The following is a 23,881-nucleotide window of genomic DNA, read 5'->3' as shown; positions in this document are numbered from 1 at the left end:
TTTCAGAACCATTTGTTTGGTAATTTTGGAAAAAAATAGAAAAGAAACGAGATTTGCTTTTAATAGGTTTTAAAATTTTCAGATGTTTGTATGTGTGTACAATTCAATCTGACGACCTTTTTGGCGCTGTTGATAGTTTAGTGGTACTTATTAGGATTTTATATTTTCTAAATTGGTTCAGGTCTGGTCGGGTGGATAAAAATAATAAACTTGTCCATCTTCCAAGTAAGCCTGTTTACATTTTCTAGCATCGTCACTTAACATCAGGTGATATCACAGTGAAGTGCAAATTTTTCACTGAATACAAAAAATCGGATTTACACAAAATACAAGCCTAGAGCTTCAAGGTATAAGAGAGACGATTAAATTCCAACAGATCTAAGAGTCAATCCCCTGGCTGTTACATTACTTGTCATGTCATGAACATGTTTGAAGGCTAACTAATATTATGGATTGAAAAAAAAAACTGAATTATTTATTAACTAGATATCCATAAAGTAGATTGGTATGCCAATGATAAGCAGGGGAAGGAAAATTATTCACAGTATCTCTTAGTCTTGACAACTGCCTCTTTTGAATGTAGGTCATATTCCCTTGCAACCAGCAAACTTCGTGATTCAACGGCCATTACTGGCAACGTCAAACTGCGCTATTCACTTGCGTCATGGACGATTTAGCAGCTCGATCTAATTTCAAAACAGTTTATAAGAAAATTAGCGGACGCCCGCGACTTCGTCCGTGTGGTATTTAGTTTTTCACAAATCCCTCGGGAACCATGGATTTTTCCGGGATAAAAAGTAGCCTATGTGTTAATTCAGGCTATAATATATCTCAATACCAAATTTCAGCTAATTCGGTTCAGAAGTCGAGCCGTAAAAGAGTAACAAACATTCATATTATCAAAATCATCAGTTTTCGCAAATCTCGGGAAACCATGGATTTTTTGCGATGAAAAGTAGCTTATGTGCTAATCCAGAGTAAAATCTATTTTCATTCTTAATTTCAGCCAATTCGCTTTAGTAGTAGAGGCGTTAAAGAGTAACAAACATCCAAACATCCTTACAAACTTTCGCGTTTATAATATTAGTAGGATAGAAACTCAAGAAGTACGTAAGAAAAATCTTGTTACAAACCATGTCGTCTAATTCTTGTAAAACGATACAATTAGAATTTTCATCCTATATGCTATATTACTGCCAATGGAAAATCATAAATATAATTCAACCAAAGGCTTACGTAATTCCTCAATTGCTGGACAATGCCAATGATCTTCTTTCGAAGAATTCTGAAAACATTATATATAGCATTTATTAAAATCAATAATAATTTAATATCAATAAATGTATGTGTAATGTATACATGATGTATACACCAATATTTTTTTTCTTTAAGCAAAGAACGTGCGTTCTAAGAGTTGGTAAAGCATTGATATAAAGGACTGGAATCGTACCGTGAACCTCTCGGATTTAAGGCAGGGTCCTTTAACCGCCGAACCATTAAGGCTTAACATTATTTTCTAGTTCATTCTTGCTTTAATAAGTCCATCATCCTACTTATAAAACCCTCACACATCGCTACGGATTCATCTGTCTCCGGCTCATAAGCACTCAGCTAAGTCTATTGACAAGCAAACATTGTACATCGGCTGATGCCCTAAATATCGGAGGCCCGTCTTAATCCGCCGGTGGTGAGACCAAGCCTCTCCTTAATCCATCACGTAACCGGTACCCGTCGAGAAATCGTGTTACATCAACGAAAAATGTATTAGAAGGGGGAGGTGGTAAACTCACCCCCGATCGGACAAACTTTGCTAATACCACCCTCTAACATAATCGCAGAGCCTTTTACGAGAGGAATTTATGGGGATGGTCCCGATTTCTTGCTGTATTTATGGCGAACGTGGCGCTTACGTGCCGGTATGGCTCGGCAGTTAATTAGAGGATGCAAAAACTCCTAGCTAAATGCTTTTTCGCTACAAAGTTGCTTTTATATTGCGGCTTGAAATTATTAATTTTGTTGATGTTTTTTTGAGTGTTAACTGGAGTTCGTAGAGTGCTTAGTACATAGCGGAATGCGTAGGCACATTTTTCTATTTGTATTTTTTGTTGCTTAAATATTTGCACAAGTTAAGCAACAATATTGTGTTGTATGTTTATTGAGTAGAAAAGTGACTTATCAAGCGACATAGCGGTAGGTATCATCCACGTCAATATCTTGGTAAATTTGACAACAGCTGTCACAATATTTTCTTAAAATCCTGGCACCGATAGCTAAATAGATGCACAAAAAAAAACACCGAAAAAAAAGTTTAAAAGGTGAATGAAGGAATGTCCCAATAAAGGACTTTAAAATCGGATTCATTTTCCATTATAGGTAAGAGTAATGTTTGGTAAATATTATTTACAAAGCAAGATAATAAATAATGTCTTCAATCCTATCTTATATTAAGTATAAAAAAGTGAAAAAAAAAAAAGTAAGCTGAATTATTTCATATATCCCAATTTCAATTTTTCATGTTTTTAGTTATAAGTAAAAACCAATATTATCCTCCTGCCTACCAGAGATATTTTTTGTTTATTAGGTTCTTTTGTTCTTACGTACAGTAAGACTAGGTACAGTAGGCTAGTACAGATGTAGGTAGGAGGTTAAGATATGGTTGAGTATGTATTTATATCTATACTAATATTATAAAGCTGAAGAGTTTGTTTGTTTGCTTGACTGAACGCGCTAATCTCAGGAACTACTGGTCCGATTTGAAAAATTCTTTCAGTGTTAGATAGCCCATTTATCGAGGAAGGCTATAAGCTATATAATATCCCCATATTCCTACCAAGAACTCATATAACGAGAACCCAGCGGGTGAAACCACGCGGCGTCAGCTAGTCAAGAATATATTGAGTTGAAGTCAGGGCTTTGCAACACTTGCGTCTGGACTACTTCATAGGTACTTATCGATTGGTCCCCGCTTTGTATCGCAAACGTCAAAGTTGCGAAGTCTTAGGAAGTCGAGCTTCAGGTGATAATGTAGACGTGCACCGCAGTGAGGCTGCCCGCAACTTGGCTCAAAATGCTTATACAAATTACCAATACCATACCTACTTAGGTAATATATTACAGAAATCGTTTATATTAACTAGGTCTACTTTACTTGGCCTTTTTGATTATATATTCTTGCTGTACACCACACTAGATTACAAAAAAATAGTAATTCTTTTAAGGGCAATTGTATACGTATTTTACCCGACTGCAAGAAGGGTTATGTTTTTTTTAGTTGCCAATCGGAGTTACAAAGTTGGTTCTGTTATACCCTTGTGCCTAGAAGTAGATATTAGAATTTAAATCGTTACAGAATACGAGTGAGCCTAATCCAATAATCTAATCTAATACCCATTATTGTATGGACAGAGATCTAGCATTGTGGTGGATCATAAGAAGGCTGATGATTAGGATGATCTTTTATTTGTAGGGTTTTCTTGTAGTACTTTCTTGTAGCGTTGAATAAAATAATGTATCGGTTTCACTTTATGCCTAGGATTAGAACCCATAATATCAGAATCCGAAATAACATATGCTAACCACTAGGGCGGACATCGATTAAAGTGTTTTTCAGATAGCATGGGTACGGTGACAGTCGCCTGTATGACGTTCATAATACGTACTTTTATCGTGAATCGTGGCAAACTTTCAAGAAACGAACTGTCACCCGCACCGTCCTACATCAAACGAACAGATAGCTAGTACGAAAGGCTTACACTGCTTAAAGGTGACCAATTGTATAAACTTTATGACTGATGATGATGATAATAAAAAACCACCTAATGAAAAGAATGTTTCAGAAGTCGTAACTAATAATTCCACTGTTATAAGGTAATCTTTCCCGGTAACCTATAAAATCCTATATCCGTTTGTACTGCACGTCACAAACGGAACGGAAATGAATTCGACAATTCTATAATAGCTACTCTTATACAAGTGGTAGGTAGAGTAGGTAGAGTAGGCGAGTTGCGGGTTTGTTCCTCAAACTTTGTCCGTGCGAGTGCCGACTGTCGACTGTATGCGGCTATGTATGCCGCACGTGCTGAAACGAAACTGTTTTTAGAGTATCTCTTGCATGCAATTTATGATTTCTTAACTATTTTGTGCATGACTTCTTGATGCATTTAAACTAATCATATCAAATTTGTATCATTGTGATAAGAATTCCTTCATTATCATTCATTTTGTCTGCCAGCATTGTGGACATTTACCACCTTTTTGGCAAAGAAGTAGGGGAAGTACGTACAAAATGACATATAGTTTTGGTTTTGGGTCATAACTCTTTAATGGTAAATCACAGCGCATTCATATTTGCACACCACTAATCTTAGGTTTCATATCTTTGATTTATAATAGATACTTAAAAGATAAACAAAGTAGAAAAAATAATAATTTTAAATTTAACAGAGATCAACGAAATCCATTTTGTCCATATGCTATGGACAAAATGGCATACCACATACGGACTAAATGACATACACGGCAAAAGTTTTAAAATTATAAGCAAAGCTCGAAAATGAACCGCTTGGTTCGTTTAGAAACGTCCGCGCAAGAAGCGTGGGCCCAATGCGAACATTTTAAACACCGCAACCAGTCTTCTCCAGGTTTTGATCGTGAATAAAGATCGTTGCAATAAATGCATGCGCAATCTTCTTCGTCATCTTGAGTGTAATTTGGACAATTTTCCTCTTGTCTGTCTTCATGGAATATGGTTTTGGTAACCTTTCGTTTTTTCTTTTCTGAAGGAGCTTTAGACTCATTTTTAGCCTTAATTTCGTTCATATTTGGAGTGGAAGTCAAAACTAAAGATGTTTGGTGTTTCGTTGGCTTACGTTTGCCTTGGCCACTTACGTAAAGTCCTTTTGGGACAGAAGATAAAACTTCCATAGGCACTGCTAAAGTATGAGATGAGGGATGTAATTCATTACCAATAGATGGGCAATTTTCATTTGCACCAGGTATAATAAGGTCTTGACCAGTGTTTGCTGTTAAATTATCAGTTGTTTCAGTAGAGTCGGTTGTTTGAACTGTTGTGTCGTTATTGTCAGGTGTAACGGCGCGGATTATATGTTGCGTTCCAGGAAGTGACATTAAATTGTCTGGCTGTTGTGTGGAGGGTCCTGCTATGGAAACTGGAATAGGACCTATTTGCTGATGAAATTGCATATTGGTGGTGTCTGCCAGTGCAGGTATGTTTGTAGTCTCTGCTGGTTCATACATATAATCGGGAAATATTTCTGGATTTAGAGGCCAAATCCCAGTGCTCTTAAATCCGTTACAACCATTTTGCACTGTAGCTGCCTTACCATAAGCTTCTTTGAACAGGCCAGCAATTTGAAATTGTGTAACAACACGCCCTGGGTGTATAGCTTTGCGCATTGATTCCTCACTCCAGGATTGACGATCAGTCGTACGCTTATAATTACGTGGCATTTTGGTATCAGCTGTTAATATCTGTAAAGAAATTAACAGCTAGTAACGAGAAACAGATGTTGGGTATCTATAGTTGAGTTCATATGGACAAAACGACATATCTATGTCATTTTGTCCGTTACATATGTATGTCATTTTGTCCTTAAAGCGTTATAAAAAATCAAAATTCAACAATAAATGCTAAATGATTATTATTTATAAAAAAAACTACTTGAAGTCAACAACAAGTACTTAAGGGATGTAACATATGTAAACACAAGATAATATTATGAAAAATATAATATAAATACACAAAACTCGCTGCAGTTAAAAAAAAAACTCGTAACTTACCAATGTCTGTCGTCAGCCATGACACCCAAACGAAAGACTGGCGCGAGTTCACGTTTTGACAGGTTAGTAATACCGGATAGAGTCATGTGATGTACTTATCTATGGCGGGCTAGAAGCGGCAGAATTTAAAATAAGATGCCTGTGTCATTTTGTCCGTATATGTCATTTTGTACGTATTTCCCCTACCGCCAAGCGATTTAGCGGTACGATGCCGCGTAGAAACCGTCACAGTAGGTGGGTAGAATAAATTTATACCTCTTCCACGTACGCCTGCTTGCATCTTCTTAACATCAGATGATATCGCATTGAACTTCTGGCATAAAATATTTTTTTATTCTCTACTAGCGGACCGGGTCAAGCTTCGCTTTGACTCATTCCCTATCATATTTTACTACCACTCTAAGTATCCTATGTACTTTTCCTGGTTTTCAGTTACCTCTTCACCAATTTTGAGCCAAATCGGTCCAGCAGATCTCGAGTTATAAATGTTGGAACAAACATGGCTTTCCTTTATATATATATAGATTACAGCCAAGATTTTTGTATAACTCTTGTAAATTTGCTTTACAAATTGCTTTGCAAATCCTGATAAATACTTAATTAATCGATCACTAGATAGCATTTAGCAATTTTTTATTTTGATTCAAATTTTCGTTTATATTGTTGTAACTACTTCTTGTTTTTCGATTTTCTGTAATGACTCACTCAATACTACTTAATATATTTATACCTATTTATTTACTTTATGCATTATTGATTCTGCACGTTAGATATTACATCTTAATATTAATTTAAAAATTATAATATAGGTACCTACTCATACACCGCCGCCCCGAATCTTTACGCTTCAATTGGTCTATTTTAAGCAAAATTAATTACTGGCTAGAGGATCGACTATAATAGTTTCCCTGCGAGATTGTTATTGTGAGGGACCCACGAAATTGTGTCCGAACAACAAAATTAGTGAGCGTAAAGCAGGGTGTGAATTTGGAAATCAAAGAGCTGCTCAACTTATTCGGAGTCCATTGTGATGAGCCATCATTTACATGGGACAACACCTACGCAATTTGTCTAAAATTCGGTGAATTTGCACCCAAATTTCGCAAAATTTTGAATTTATTCGCAAGATAATAATTACAAGATTTGATTAATTATATGTTGTTCGTTTATGATCCCATATTCAGCTCACTGCTGAGCTCGAGTCTACTCTCAGAATGAGAGGTGTTAGGCCAATAGTCCACCACGCTGGGCCAATGCGTATTAGCAGACTTCACACACGCAGAGAATTAAGAAATTCTCTGCCGTGCAGGTTTCCTCACGATGTTTTCCTTCACCATTTGAGACACGTGATATTTAATTTCTTAAACTGCACACAACTGAAAAGTTGGAGGTGTATGCCCCGGACCGGATTCGAACCCACATCCTCCAGAATTGGAGGGAGAGGTCATATCCACTGGGCTATCACGGCATTTTAATTATATGTCTGTGATTTCAAATTAACTTTGTTTTCTAAAGTGCTAACAATTATTTACACGCTACCAACTCAAACGCACACTAGCTTTTTAAGAGTTTTACCTACCTGGGCTAATCTCTGGAAAAGCTGAACCAATTGTAACGAGTCTTTCATTGGAATATAGAGGTCGGTCATAACTATTAATCCCTAAAAACCCATAGTTCCCGCGGGATTTGTGGAAACGCGGTTGGAATCGAGTTCGCTTGTTATGTAATTTTATAACGTAGTCTTGACTAAAACAGAGTTAGTCTTCTGAAATATTTAATACTTTCAAATCTTGACGACACTTTTTTCTTTTATAATTTTTTTATTTAACCACAAATCAGCACTCGATAGCGATATCAGAACCTCCCTTTATTGGTCGGGTAAAATATGATCAGCAGCAACAGATAGACAAAATTCAAATTCAAAATTCAAAATTCATTTATTTCAATTAGGCTTAGTTTACAAGCACTTTTACTTTCACGATTATGTCATAATTTAATTTAATCTAATGGTGGTAATAATAGTCGAAAACTTAAAATTTTGCATTTCTAAACACGCTTTTGCATTTCTAAAGTTCAAACGGATAATGCCGTTAGTATTAATTACCATAATAATTCCTACATTGGCCATAACTTATATGAAACTTTTGATCTATAGACACTATATTTAGGTTGTCCGTGAGGAGGGCCATAAATCTGTTATTCCGAATATCCGTGCATCCCTAGGCGCCTATACGTTGCAATATTCCCTAAGTAGAGAATTTCACATGTTAAACTTTGTTTGACTTTTAAACCACATGTGTTATTATTTCAAACACATGACTTAAATTATTTGGGTATGTGAGCTTTTCTTGTAAAAGTCCATCCATATAGTCCAGTTCGGTTATAGCTCGAGTCAGTGTAATGGTAGACGTCCACAGATCCCGTTTGTGTGTGACGACGATAAATTTAATTCCATCACTGATGGTCAGCATTTTTCTTCTTGACGATCTCTCGTCTCGAGGTATATCATGGTATGCATATTAGGACTACAGATATATAAAATCTTTTTGACAAAAAAATTGAACCGACTTCAAAATCACAAAAATAAACTAAAAAGCGAAAAATATCATCGTATGTGCTACCTTCTGATCACTTTGAAGGCCAGCCAGTGACGTATTAATTAAAGCCGTTTCTGAAAGAACTGTCTTTAAATCTTAAGAGTTTAAGATTTGATTCGCTTTTTAGTTTATATTTGTGATTTTGAAGTCGGTTAATTTTTCTTGTTAAAAAGATTTTATATTTTTGTTTTTTTTAGTGTGCATTAGTGTCCATTTGCATTGAAAGTAAATTTGTGAACGTCAAAAATCGGTTCAGTGAACGAAAGCGCTATAGTACGGGCAATTTAATTATTTCCATTGTAACACAAAATTACTTAACCGATTTTCACGAAAATTAAATGGGACCAATCTGGAAGTATACTCTTTCAAACAAAAAAAAAAATTTTAAAATTCGTTAAGAAATGATGAAGTTATGCAGTAACAAATATATATATAAAAAAAGATACGCCTCGAATTAAGAACCTCCTCCTTTTCTTCGAAGTCGGTTATTAAAAAGATTTGGCCTGGTAAAAGAATACGATGCTAGGCACTGGCTAGCAAATGTGATAAGTGAAGATGTAACGCCGCGTTTTAGCGTTCTAGTATCCACAACATATATATCCACAATACGTCGTATGAGTAGAAACTGGTCAAAAATTAGGAATTCAATGGAACATTTAAAATATCGTATTACAGTGCTCCAAAACGGCTTGACCAATACAATTATAATATTTTTTATACTTAAGTAAAAAAATTTTTAGAATAGAATCATACACAGTTCGTAAATAATTTTTAACCCTCCTACTTCCATCCCCTATTACTTTTGCGGTTTTAGTATTTTTGTATTCAAGAAATTTACAGGTATAAATTTCTTCAGCTAGTATTATAAAGGTGCAACCAAACTGTTCAAGCAAGTTAAGATTGACGGCTCATAAAATACCAAACCTGTGTTTTGAACCGCGAAAGAATTAAGTATGAAATATGCGTACCGCGGGTGCACTTTGATTTATGAGCGACCTTCTTTAAATATTGTTTCGTGTATCTTGGGGTCTTATGGGGGATACCTTCTGGTCGTATACTTTATACTGACGTTTAAAATGTTTGAACATTTTATAATAAAGCTTTTATTTGTCAAAAATAAAGGAAAGATAATTATATTAAATTTTACGTCGTATTTTATGTATAAAAAATCCATACGAAGATAGCATTGATTTAACTGTGTTGACTGTATACGCTTATACAGCGCAATAATACCTCATAGTGCTGAGATGTATTTGCCAAACATAAATACATTAATAAATGAGTTTATAAAAATCCTGCAAAAATCGAAATTTTCAAATCACGCAAGTTTTTTTCAGAATATCTCTGCGTGATCGAATCAGAAATAAGGAGAAATGCAGAAGAACCAAAGTTGGAATGAGTCGTAAAACTGAAGTGGCTATGGGGTACATACGAGTAGGACCTATATCAAAGAGCACATGGACGTTGGGGTTCCAATGTTCTGCAATAGCGACCCCAGCACAGGTTATCGCAATGTTGGTCGACCCCCACTAACATCATGCGGGCTACTACAAGACCGTGATGTTTGGAAGTCTGAAATAAGGCTTATGTCCAGCAGTGGGTGTCCATTGGCTAGTAATGATGACGATTATTTGACCCTTTCCTCTTAAACTGAGTAAGCGTGTGGTAGGAATACCTAAGTCAAGAGTCCACCGGGCAGTGATCGTCAAACTCAAGAGCTCATGATGTTGCAACCAGCCTCTTCATTTAAGATTTTTTATTACTAACATCTTATAAGTAAAACCCATCAAAACACAGCTAAATGATATAAAATCTTAACAGCCAACATTAAAACTAGCAACTCATTTCGTTTAGCACTGCATAAGTTAATTTCGTGTCTTCCCGCAGCGTAACGGTCCCAGTAAATCCCAGCAGACAAAACTGCCTCACCTGCACTCATTATATTTACGCCGCAATAATAAAACTTTCCAACTCTCTGTGAATATTGAATTCGTTGCGGCGTGGAGTGAGGCGGTCGCCTTAGTTATTGCCATCAGTTATGCAATATGCTCCGTAGGTTTTAATAAAGGCCCGGGCGAGGGCATTTTGAAAGTTTTCGTTTCGCGAAGGCATTGCTATTACGTCGAGCGAGCCACGCGCGGTTCGGGTTTCCGTTGCTTATTCCTGTTTCAATAGAAACAGCGCTTGGCTTTTCCGAATTTAGTGGTCATTATTACCCTATTTTTAATGGCTCACCACAAAGGATTACCATTCACTTCGGTCATCTACAAGAGGTGATTAGAAGCTAGTATCGGCCACGCTGTTCTATGTTCTCTTCCAAAACAAGATCATACGGGTAACTTACACAAAGTTGGTTGATTGACAATGTTGACGATGTTGGAATGTTTGACAATGTTGCTCAATATGTTATGTTAATAATAATAAGAATCAGTGGCTTGATATTCTCTAGTGCTTTCTGAGACACGGGAGTAACGTGAGAGTCATCATCATTATCATTACAACCCATAATCTGTAAGATTCTCCTCTCAGAATGAGGCGTTAGGTATTAGTCCACCACACTGGCCCAATGCGGATTGGCAGCCTTCACTTAAGAAGAGAATTGAGAAAATATTCAGATAAGCAGGTTTTCCCACTATGTTGTTCCTTTTTTGACATTTGAGACACTTGATATTTAATTTCTTAAAATGCACATAACTGAAAAGTTGGAGGTGCATGCCCCGGACTGGATTCGTACCCGGATACGCTCTCTGAATCGAAGGCATAGGTCATATCTATCACGACGTGAGGTATGATCTCTAATTTCCCAGCTCGTACCTGCTTTGAACATAGGCCTTTTGTAGGCCTTCGGTACAAAATGCCTATGTCCTGCAGTGGACGTCCATCGGCTGATATACCTATAGTGAATTTCTTGAAAAGAAGAATATGACTCGATGACTTGTTTTTGTAAACTGAAAGCGCCCTATACCCGTTCCTATAGGGAGATCAGGCCATGTATATATTATAGTGAGCTGATTGTAATAACAACTTACTTTAACCAAAAAAGAATTAGAATGTTTACATAAAATAACACACTTAACCAAATAATTCATAATATTTACAAGTTTGTACCTATAATATCAAAGTTTTGGTATTATATTAATCTGAAGTATGCGTAACAAACTTCAACTATAGTTAAACTGAATATCTCGAAGCTCGCGCAAATTAACTGTAAAATGCAACATGCATTAACTTATTGATTAGACAAAGTCGTTGTGATGTTAAGTGAAAAGTTACTCCGTCTCGTCAGACAAAATGGGATATCATGCTCGCCCGCGCTCCGCTACCTGCCACCATATAACTCGTGTACTCGTGTAGGTACATACAAGAGCAGCCAGGTGAATGCTAAGATACATTGGCTTTCATAAACATTATGATGTTATATCCCTGATATCAAGCGAGTCGCAGGTATTCGCTGGATGCAGGTGGCTCTGTATCGTGATGTTTGGAAGTCCTTACAAAAGGCCTATGTCCTACAGTGGACGTACATCGGCTGATATGATGATGATGATGATGATGATGATGATGATGATGATGATGATGATGATGATGACGATGATGATGATGATGATGATGATGATGATGATGATGATGATGATGATGATGATGATGATGATGATGATGATGATGATGACGATGATGACGATGATGATGATGATGATGATGATGAAGACGATGATCCTTGATAAAGTTATTTATACGACAGCCCAAAAAGTTGTGTATTATTTCAGTTTTGATATTTTGTCCTTGTTATATTGAGCCTTGATAGCCCAGTGCTTACTTACTTCCAACTCCAACTTTTTAGTTGTAAGTAAGTAAGCACTGGGCATTAGCTGTGTACATTTTAAGAAATTAAATATCACGTGTCTCGTACAATGAAGGAAAAATATCGTGAGGAAACCTGCATAATAATGCAGATAATGCTAAATTAAGGAAAATGTAATAAAAAACATATCAATTACCTAATGTTAAAAAGAAAATGAGTAGGTAGGTACCTAAAATATTTTTTCAAAATCAGCCATGTTATAAACAAGCTCATTTCTCCTTTAACTAAGCGATTGCTCAGAGTAGTTACTCGAATAGCCTTAAGGATTGGAATCGAATCGCAGACTTTTCTGATTTAAACCACTTAACCATAGCCTAGACCTAGCCTTTCAGAATTGGGATTAACTATTATAAGATTTAAGATAACTTACATTTTATAAAAGTCATTAGATTAAAAATAAGTAATCATTAAAAGATGAAAGGAAGTCAACACATTACCGGGAGCACCTGCGGAGGAAATTGCATTAGATGCAGCCACCAAACAGGGCGCTGCGGTACAACCTCATCAATTTATTCTAAGGTGGTTCACGGCTACACACGAGCGTTAAAAAAACGCTACATCGTTTATATGATTTGACGATCTATATATACCTACCTATCAGTGAGGTTTTGACCTGATTGGATTTGATTCCTTAAGTACGTATCAAAAGTGCTTGTAAACTGAGCTACATGAAAAAAATTAATTTTAATTTTTTTTTATGAAAGTAATCTTTAGTATTAATATGTTTGCACTCGCTATATGGATCCTTCAGCATGTTCCTTCTAATTTATTTTTATTTATATTATATTTTCTTAACTATCGTGTGACTCGCGTATAAAAAAATATCGAGTATCCAGTCTTTTTTAGATAACTTATGACATTCTGGATGTAATAAACAAAACTATTTTTGCTATTTGATAGATAGAGACTATTTCGTTAAAACAAAATGATGTAAAAGTTAAGTAAGTTTTCCAAAAAAAAAACGCATCCAAAACCACTTATCTATTTAGGAGTTACGATGCCACAGTCAAACAATACTCTTTATACTTAAGCATATCATAATTTGTGTTATTGAAAAAAATCGGTTGTCTGTAAAGTTGGTTTACTGACGATAGTTGAACGTGACAATGTCATAAGAAAATACTGATGGAATGGTTGCATTTTTCAAAAGAAAATGTTCGTTTTTCTAAAATACTATTTAATAATCTTCATAGACCAGAATATACTTTATTTCTTGTAAAAAAAGTTGGCAACCCTAGAGCGAGGGAACGACGCATGACGTCATCTGTTGTCACGTCAAAAATGCTTCTATTTTGCGTTATTTAAAAACCGAGCAGAATTTATGCACCGCTTAACAATGCTTTGTTAAAGAAGGTGCAATTTATCCGTATACATAACTAAGGTACGAGATTGTAAAAAAACATCCTAGTTAAGTAAGTTTTCCAAAAAAAAAAAAAAAAAAACGCATCAATGAATCAATCGATGTATGTACTTGATCATCAATCAATCAATCGATATATGTACTTGTAGTCGATAATGCTTCTATTTTGCGTTATTTAAAAATCGAGCAGAATTTTAAACGCCCGTCTGCGCCAGCTAACGCCGCAGTATATTTGCCTACGGGCGCATTAGCAAAGCGCACGGGTGCATCGGATTCCATGACGTGAAAGCCTTCAAAAGTTCCGCCGTTTGATGCCCACACCGCACTCGGATGCGCGGCTCCAAAAACTTAAGTCACCTTTCACCGCATAGCAATACTTTGTTAAAGTACGAGTTATTTATCTGTATACATAACTAAGGTACGAGATTGTAAAAGAAACATCCTAGTTAAGTCAGTTTTCAAAAAAAAAACGCATCAATCAATCATTCGATATACTTATGCATATTATCATTTGCGTTATTGAAAAAAATGCTTCTATTTTGCGTTATTTAAAAAATAAATCGAGCAGAATTTCAAACGCCCGTCTACGCCAGTTAGCGCCGCAGTATTTGCCTACGGGCGCATTAGCAAAGCGCACGGGTGCATCGGATTCCATGACGTGGAAGCCTTCAAAAGTTCCGCCGTTTGATGCCCACACCGCACTCGGATGCGCGGCTGCAGGAAATTGAAGTCACCTTGCACCGCTCAACAATGCTTTGTTAAAGAACATCTAATTTATCTGTTCGACTTTCACAGGATCTTGTTTGAAATTGAATATCGATCTTCCATATCCGCTGTTTGTCGTAGCGGAGCGTGGTTCTGTGTCTGCAATTATATTTGCAAGTTTTGTTTATTTCATAGACTGGTTGTATTGTTTTTTAGATATTCAATAACCCACCATTGAAGTTATATATTTTTGTTTTTAACAAACCCTCCTTAAATGGATCACGGGACCCTATTACTACGACCTCGCTGTCTGTCCGTCTCACACAAGGCTGTATCTACTGAAGGGTGATAGATAGACAGTTGAAATTTTATTTATTTTTCCGCCATAACAAAAAATCAGAATAAATTAATAAATATTAGAGGGATCAATACAACAAAATTGATTAATAGCCGTTTTTTACAAAGGTACGAAACCCCTGGTGCGCGATTCCGACTCGTACTTGGCTGATTGTTAATACGTCATTAGACTGTTAGGAATTACTGCTCGTTATATCCTTAAGTACTATATATTTTTTTTAATGTTTTTTACGAGTGGTTTCATTGGAAGTTAGAACTTTATTTACGCCACAAATTAAAATAATAAATTAATTTTATTATTATTTTTCAAGAGCCCTGTGACCTCTGCCTTTAATTCGAATGACAAAAAACATCGTGAGTAAACCTGCATCCGAGAATATTCCTAATTTTCTACGTGTGAAGACTGCCAATCCGCATTGGGTCAGCGTGGTCGACTAATAGCCTATCCCCTCTCATTCTGAAAGGAGACTCGGGCTCAACAGTTAGCCGAATATGGGTTGTTAATAATAAAATTAAATATATTTTAATTGCTTGAAATTGCCATGACTTCAAGTATTAGTGAATCAAACTACGAAATTGATAGTTAACACAAGAATGACACTTTCTGATCCACCGCGCCGTGTGGTCTTGACATGATACGAAACCGCGGGGAAACATCTCAAGTCTTGTTACACGTACGCCATTGTAAATATTAGTTCGCGAAACTCATCAATTCCGCGCCCGAACTTAATAAAATACTTGGCGCTTAATTGAAAATGAATACTGGCGTCGATGCGATCGATAAAATATTCCGCAGCCTTAATCCACGATAATGAAGCCGCCCTCGAAGGGTTGCTAGAGGGGCCCAGTAATAAATGTTGCGTTCCAAATTTAAAATCAAAGTGCGGAATAAATTTTGATTAAGCGATTAGCCAGAGCCTGTGAGGTGTTTGCGTTTCTTCGCACTTGTATCGCCGAGACAATATCCTCCGATAATCTGTTGGCTGAGAGGAATCGTGTCCCATTTAATATTTAAAGTTTATAATTTAATACATACAAAACTTGTGATTGAAATTATAAATTACAACGTCTTATTTTGGTCAGCATATCGATGATGAAACGACTCGTGCACAGTTTTTAAGCTATGACAGCGTTTGAGCGCGGCGACCGAATCAAGAAATTCCATAACGAAAATAAACCTAACACTGCATCGAGTTAATACATTCCAACGTTATCATATAGACTTAACTGGACAAGTGGTGTGAAGCTTAGGAGCAAAACTTATTAAACCAGCGTTCGATTCCATCTCAACGTAAAGACATTTATTTATTTATTCTTTTTGTTTTATAAGCTGCCTTTCAAAATCAATAAGTTTAAAGTAAACCATAACTATAATTTTACTAGAGAGAGATATGAAAACTAACATGAATGTGTGGAAATTATCCGTTTGTTATATTTCAAGAACGTGCAAATGCATTTAGTGAGAGCATTGTTTGGCTTCTACCGAGCAGACAGAATAAATCACATCGCGAATCGCACAATTAACTGTATGACGCGCAATATATCTGAGTTGTAAAATAATAGTGATGTGCTTTACCTGCTCTATGTATGAGGTTTCAGTGGTATGCGCGATGGATTTACAAAACGGAGGTCCTGGGTTCGATTACCGGCTGGACCAATTGAGGTTTTCTTAATTGGTCCAGGTCTGGCTGGTGGTAGGCTTCGGCCGTGGCTAGTTACCACCCTACCGGCAAAGACGTGCCGCCAAGCGATTTAGCGTTCCGGTTCGATGTCGTGTAGGAACCGAAAGGTTTGTGGATTTTCATCCTCCTCCTAACAAGTTAGCCCGCTTCCATCTTAGACTGCATCGTTACTTACCACCAGGTGAGATTGTAGTCAAGGGCTAACTTGTAAATAATAAAAAAAAGGATCCGAGATAAGAACTTCAAGAAGAAATCTTGTTAATCTAAGTTATACTCATGCCTAATACCTGACATAGAAACTGATATACATGGAAAGTTGTTATACAAATATAAAAAACAGATAGACAGTTTCAAAAAAACATCATTATAACCGATAGACGTCCATTGCTGCAGGGTGGAACGCGCTTGCCTCGAAGATGCCTATTCACTCTTGACTTGAAGATACCCATGCTGTAGGTGGTGGGGAAAACGGATCATTCCATATCTTGCAATACAGTATTTCTAATTTTTCTTCTTCTAAATTGACTCAAAAAAGTAATCAAGTAAAACGTTCACACAATTGCGCCAAAAAAAAATCCAAAATCCCATGTTCGAAACACATCTTCATTACAAATCCACCATAGTGTGTAATAGACATTATTAAATAGTAGATACACTAATTTTGGTGTCTACAAGTTCTAAAATTCCTAGACATTAGACATTATGTACAAAATAAACGTATTATGTATGAACATAGTACAGTATACTAGATCCAGTCTCGCGGAGTGGAGCTAATAAACTGAGCTGGCAGTTCATGAATAAAATCATAATGAATTTTAACGGAACATTATCGTCGCGCTGATCAAATGTGGCGTCTGCATAAGATGCCGGTGCATCGGAGACTCTGCTGCGGGAAGGAACTTGGTTATTAATCAGGGAACGAGGAAATGTACGTTCATACACCGAACATTAACAATTTCCTACATCTTTTATATATAAAAGAATGTCGGGTTTGTTACAACACTTATAGCTCGAGATCTGCTCGGCCGATTTTCATAATTTTTGATTCGTTGGAATAGCCCGACCCGAATAGCAGTATACATCTTTAAAAAAATAAAAAATGATTTCAGGGGTAGGGTAGGTGTAAGGTAGGGGTAGGGTAGGGGTAGGGTAGGGTAGGGGTAGGGTAGGAGTTGGGTAGGGTAGGGGTAGGGTAGGAATAGGGAAGAAGTGCACATAAGTCAAAGCGAAGCTTGACCGGGTCCGCTAGTACTTAATAAGTAAAACAAAATAGTAAAGAAACCAAACATGTATTAATCTAGGTTTTTATTAGTTTGAATTTTCATGATTTGTAAAACAAAATACGTAAATAAAACTGATTTTAACATAGTTTATTAAGAGTATTAACTTTAAGAATTTTCGTTGCAAATGTACTACTCCTTTGAGATGTAACCCTGTTTTCTACATTCACCATAAAAGATATTACAAAATCAGGACTCTATACAGCCCTTATGAATATGTACTGTTTACCAACAAACAAATTAAAAATTACGGTATAAATCGCTGTGATTTCACACCTAACAATTATAATTAATTTGTTTTTAAATTAATGAAAATAAATTCGATTAAATAAGCTTAGGACAATAAGATATAGTTCATATATTTTGAATAACGTTTTATAAACAAACAATACATAATTTAAAATTATTTATTTACCTTCATTTCTAATTTGTTTTTTGGTAAACAGTACCTACACATCGAGTAGGACCTACACTTAGTATAGAGTTTCTGATTTCAAATATGTTTTAATAACATTCAAAATCTATACTTAGCATAACATAACGCAATCTGTTATTATTGTTTGTGTGTAGTGTGAATATTAATTCAAACTATAAAAGGTATCTATAAAATTATGGATACCAGGGATATATTATGACACATGGTCGTGATTTCATTTCATACCAATTTTTCGTTTCTGTTGACACCCGATTTGTGGCTCCAGCTGAAAATCAGCACTGTATGACCTATTTTAAAAGGCCATGTAGCATAATGCTGATCTGGGACTATTTTACGAGTTAAGCCACACATCGCAGAATATTGTCCTGGGTGTATTGGAGATATTGTGATGTGTATCATAACGTTGATATAAATGTATTTTTCTTTGTTTTTTCTTAGAAAAAAATAACTTATCCAAATTTTGGATCAAAAACAAAGTTAAATTAGTTTAATAGTTAAGAACTGATGTTAATTAACATACATAGATCATAATGAATATCAGTAGGACACCACTGAAACAGTGCACATTTTTTTTTTTTTTTTTATACAAAATAAGCTCGCGCTTGACCACGATCTCACCTGATGGTAAGTGTAGATGTGGCCTAAGGTGAAACGCGCTTGCCTAGAAGATGCCTATTCACTCTCATCTTAAAGATGCCCAATTTGTAAGAATTAGGAAATACTGACTTCGGGAGAGAGTTCCATACCCAAGCCATACGTATAAGAAACGAAGAAGCAAATCGCTTCGTACGAGTTCTAGGAATGTCAATGACGTAGGGATGGAAACCTACCCGGTGTCTTGCAGTGCGATGGTAAAAAGGCACATGGTTTTAACTAGAGTCTATCTCATCCAAGTCATAAATACAGTGCAATATTGCGTCAATGAAGTGCACGCTACTGCATTGGAATGTCCCCAAAAATCCGCGTAAATGGTATCTCTAGCTATAACTACGAGTAATAAGCCCGCACTCCGGTTAATGAGTTTACGACGTCCTGCAAGTTTTTAAAAGTGCAAAACTTCTCGCTCGCTAAACATTTGCAACTCGACTATTAAGTTACCTGTTCGGCACACTCGGCAAAATAAATATTTGTATTTATTCTCTCATTAGGTACCCTGAATAAATTCAATTGGAATATCTTTTCATTAAGTAAGCGAAAACTGTTTCGTTTTAAGTTAAACTAACTTATGCACTTCTTTGTTACATTTCCAAAAATGTTTTATACTCCCTTCCAAAGCCTTCCTTGGAAGTCGGATAAAATTAGGTCAATATTGATATTCTGCTGTTGTTTTTGCTTTGCTTGGTTTTTTGCAAGCGACGACACACACAGCTTTGTTTTTTTAAACGACGTTTTCTACAAATGGAACCTACCTAAAACAATATATCTTTTTTATATTAATAAATAAAAACTAGAACAATATAACTTATATTCAGAAATAAAAAATGTTTTAAAACAAAATACGTAAATAAAACTGATTTTAACATAGTTTATTAAGAGTATTAACTTTAAGAATTTTCGTTGCAAATGTACTACTCCTTTGAGATGTAACCCTGTTTTCTACATTCACCATAAAAGATATTACAAAATCAGGACTCTATACAGCCCTTATGAATATGTACTGTTTACCAACAAACAAATTAAAAATTACGGTATAAATCGCTGTGATTTCACACCTAACAATTATAATTAATTTGTTTTTAAATTAATGAAAATAAATTCGATTAAATAAGCTTAGGACAATAAGATATAGTTCATATATTTTGAATAACGTTTTATAAACAAACAATACATAATTTAAAATTATTTATTTACCTTCATTTCTAATTTGTTTTTTGGTAAACAGTACCTACACATCGAGTAGGACCTACACTTAGTATAGAGTTTCTGATTTCAAATATGTTTTAATAACATTCAAAATCTATACTTAGCATAACATAACGCAATCTGTTATTATTGTTTGTGTGTAGTGTGAATATTAATTCAAACTATAAAAGGTATCTATAAAATTATGGATACCAGGGATATATTATGACACATGGTCGTGATTTCATTTCATACCAATTTTTCGTTTCTGTTGACACCCGATTTGTGGCTCCAGCTGAAAATCAGCACTGTATGACCTATTTTAAAAGGCCATGTAGCATAATGCTGATCTGGGACTATTTTACGAGTTAAGCCACACATCGCAGAATATTGTCCTGGGTGTATTGGAGATATTGTGATGTGTATCATAACGTTGATATAAATGTATTTTTCTTTGTTTTTTCTTAGAAAAAAATAACTTATCCAAATTTTGGATCAAAAACAAAGTTAAATTAGTTTAATAGTTAAGAACTGATGTTAATTAACATACATAGATCATAATGAATATCAGTAGGACACCACTGAAACAGTGCACATTTTTTTTTTTTTTTTTATACAAAATAAGCTCGCGCTTGACCACGATCTCACCTGATGGTAAGTGTAGATGACGCTTGCCTAGAAGATGCCTATTCACTCTCATCTTAAAGATGCCCAATTTGTAAGAATTAGGAAATACTGACTTCGGGAGAGAGTTCCATACCCAAGCCATACGTATAAGAAACGAAGAAGCAAATCGCTTCGTACGAGTTCTAGGAATGTCAATGACGTAGGGATGGAAACCTACCCGGTGTCTTGCAGTGCGATGGTAAAAAGGCACATGGTTTTAACTAGAGTCTATCTCATCCAAGTCATAAATACAGTGCAATATTGCGTCAATGAAGTGCACGCTACTGCATTGGAATGTCCCCAAAAATCCGCGTAAATGGTATCTCTAGCTATAACTACGAGTAATAAGCCCGCACTCCGGTTAATGAGTTTACGACGTCCTGCAAGTTTTTAAAAGTGCAAAACTTCTCGCTCGCTAAACATTTGCAACTCGACTATTAAGTTACCTGTTCGGCACACTCGGCAAAATAAATATTTGTATTTATTCTCTCATTAGGTACCCTGAATAAATTCAATTGGAATATCTTTTCATTAAGTAAGCGAAAACTGTTTCGTTTTAAGTTAAACTAACTTATGCACTTCTTTGTTACATTTCCAAAAATGTTTTATACTCCCTTCCAAAGCCTTCCTTGGAAGTCGGATAAAATTAGGTCAATATTGATATTCTGCTGTTGTTTTTGCTTTGCTTGGTTTTTTGCAAGCGACGACACACACAGCTTTGTTTTTTTAAACGACGTTTTCTACAAATGGAACCTACCTAAAACAATATATCTTTTTTATATTAATAAATAAAAACTAGAACAATATAACTTATATTCAGAAATAAAAAATGTTTTAAAACAAAATACGTAAATAAAACTGATTTTAACATAGTTTATTAAGAGTATTAACTTTAAGAATTTTCGTTGCAAATGTACTACTCCTTTGAGATGTAACCCTGTTTTCTACATTCACCATAAAAGATATTACAAAATCAGGACTCTATACAGCCCTTATGAATATGTACTGTTTACCAACAAACAAATTAAAAATTACGGTATAAATCGCTGTGATTTCACACCTAACAATTATAATTAATTTGTTTTTAAATTAATGAAAATAAATTCGATTAAATAAGCTTAGGACAATAAGATATAGTTCATATATTTTGAATAACGTTTTATAAACAAACAATACATAATTTAAAATTATTTATTTACCTTCATTTCTAATTTGTTTTTTGGTAAACAGTACCTACACATCGAGTAGGACCTACACTTAGTATAGAGTTTCTGATTTCAAATATGTTTTAATAACATTCAAAATCTATACTTAGCATAACATAACGCAATCTGTTATTATTGTTTGTGTGTAGTGTGAATATTAATTCAAACTATAAAAGGTATCTATAAAATTATGGATACCAGGGATATATTATGACACATGGTCGTGATTTCATTTCATACCAATTTTTCGTTTCTGTTGACACCCGATTTGTGGCTCCAGCTGAAAATCAGCACTGTATGACCTATTTTAAAAGGCCATGTAGCATAATGCTGATCTGGGACTATTTTACGAGTTAAGCCACACATCGCAGAATATTGTCCTGGGTGTATTGGAGATATTGTGATGTGTATCATAACGTTGATATAAATGTATTTTTCTTTGTTTTTTCTTAGAAAAAAATAACTTATCCAAATTTTGGATCAAAAACAAAGTTAAATTAGTTTAATAGTTAAGAACTGATGTTAATTAACATACATAGATCATAATGAATATCAGTAGGACACCACTGAAACAGTGCACATTTTTTTTTTTTTTTTTATACAAAATAAGCTCGCGCTTGACCACGATCTCACCTGATGGTAAGTGTAGATGACGCTTGCCTAGAAGATGCCTATTCACTCTCATCTTAAAGATGCCCAATTTGTAAGAATTAGGAAATACTGACTTCGGGAGAGAGTTCCATACCCAAGCCATACGTATAAGAAACGAAGAAGCAAATCGCTTCGTACGAGTTCTAGGAATGTCAATGACGTAGGGATGGAAACCTACCCGGTGTCTTGCAGTGCGATGGTAAAAAGGCACATGGTTTTAACTAGAGTCTATCTCATCCAAGTCATAAATACAGTGCAATATTGCGTCAATGAAGTGCACGCTACTGCATTGGAATGTCCCCAAAAATCCGCGTAAATGGTATCTCTAGCTATAACTACGAGTAATAAGCCCGCACTCCGGTTAATGAGTTTACGACGTCCTGCAAGTTTTTAAAAGTGCAAAACTTCTCGCTCGCTAAACATTTGCAACTCGACTATTAAGTTACCTGTTCGGCACACTCGGCAAAATAAATATTTGTATTTATTCTCTCATTAGGTACCCTGAATAAATTCAATTGGAATATCTTTTCATTAAGTAAGCGAAAACTGTTTCGTTTTAAGTTAAACTAACTTATGCACTTCTTTGTTACATTTCCAAAAATGTTTTATACTCCCTTCCAAAGCCTTCCTTGGAAGTCGGATAAAATTAGGTCAATATTGATATTCTGCTGTTGTTTTTGCTTTGCTTGGTTTTTTGCAAGCGACGACACACACAGCTTTGTTTTTTTAAACGACGTTTTCTACAAATGGAACCTACCTAAAACAATATATCTTTTTTATATTAATAAATAAAAACTAGAACAATATAACTTATATTCAGAAATAAAAAATGTTTTAAAACAAAATACGTAAATAAAACTGATTTTAACATAGTTTATTAAGAGTATTAACTTTAAGAATTTTCGTTGCAAATGTACTACTCCTTTGAGATGTAACCCTGTTTTCTACATTCACCATAAAAGATATTACAAAATCAGGACTCTATACAGCCCTTATGAATATGTACTGTTTACCAACAAACAAATTAAAAATTACGGTATAAATCGCTGTGATTTCACACCTAACAATTATAATTAATTTGTTTTTAAATTAATGAAAATAAATTCGATTAAATAAGCTTAGGACAATAAGATATAGTTCATATATTTTGAATAACGTTTTATAAACAAACAATACATAATTTAAAATTATTTATTTACCTTCATTTCTAATTTGTTTTTTGGTAAACAGTACCTACACATCGAGTAGGACCTACACTTAGTATAGAGTTTCTGATTTCAAATATGTTTTAATAACATTCAAAATCTATACTTAGCATAACATAACGCAATCTGTTATTATTGTTTGTGTGTAGTGTGAATATTAATTCAAACTATAAAAGGTATCTATAAAATTATGGATACCAGGGATATATTATGACACATGGTCGTGATTTCATT

The 23,881-nt window shown here is 35.1% G+C and overlaps 2 protein-coding genes across 2 annotated transcripts in view; one reads left to right on the top strand and one right to left on the bottom strand.

Moving 5' to 3' along the window:
• The window catches only part of LOC112055666 (uncharacterized), a gene marked incomplete in the record, with an annotated part of 347,646 nt that overhangs the window by 235,701 nt on the left and 88,064 nt on the right, over positions 1–23,881 (top strand).
• LOC112047645 (uncharacterized) lies at positions 4,273–5,979 on the bottom strand. Its single transcript, XM_024084824.2, has 2 exons — positions 5,800–5,979; positions 4,273–5,490 (listed from the first exon to the last, which is right to left on the bottom strand). Exon 2 carries the CDS (start codon positions 5,467–5,469, stop codon positions 4,534–4,536), a length of 936 nt encoding a protein of 311 aa, XP_023940592.2. The 5' UTR covers positions 5,470–5,490; positions 5,800–5,979; the 3' UTR covers positions 4,273–4,533.

Source organism: Bicyclus anynana, chromosome 5 (genome assembly GCF_947172395.1).
Source record: "Bicyclus anynana chromosome 5, ilBicAnyn1.1, whole genome shotgun sequence".
NCBI lineage: Eukaryota > Metazoa > Arthropoda > Insecta > Lepidoptera > Nymphalidae > Bicyclus > Bicyclus anynana.
The sequence above is the reverse complement of the archived record's forward strand: the minus strand, read 5'-3'. Positions and strand labels throughout refer to the sequence as shown.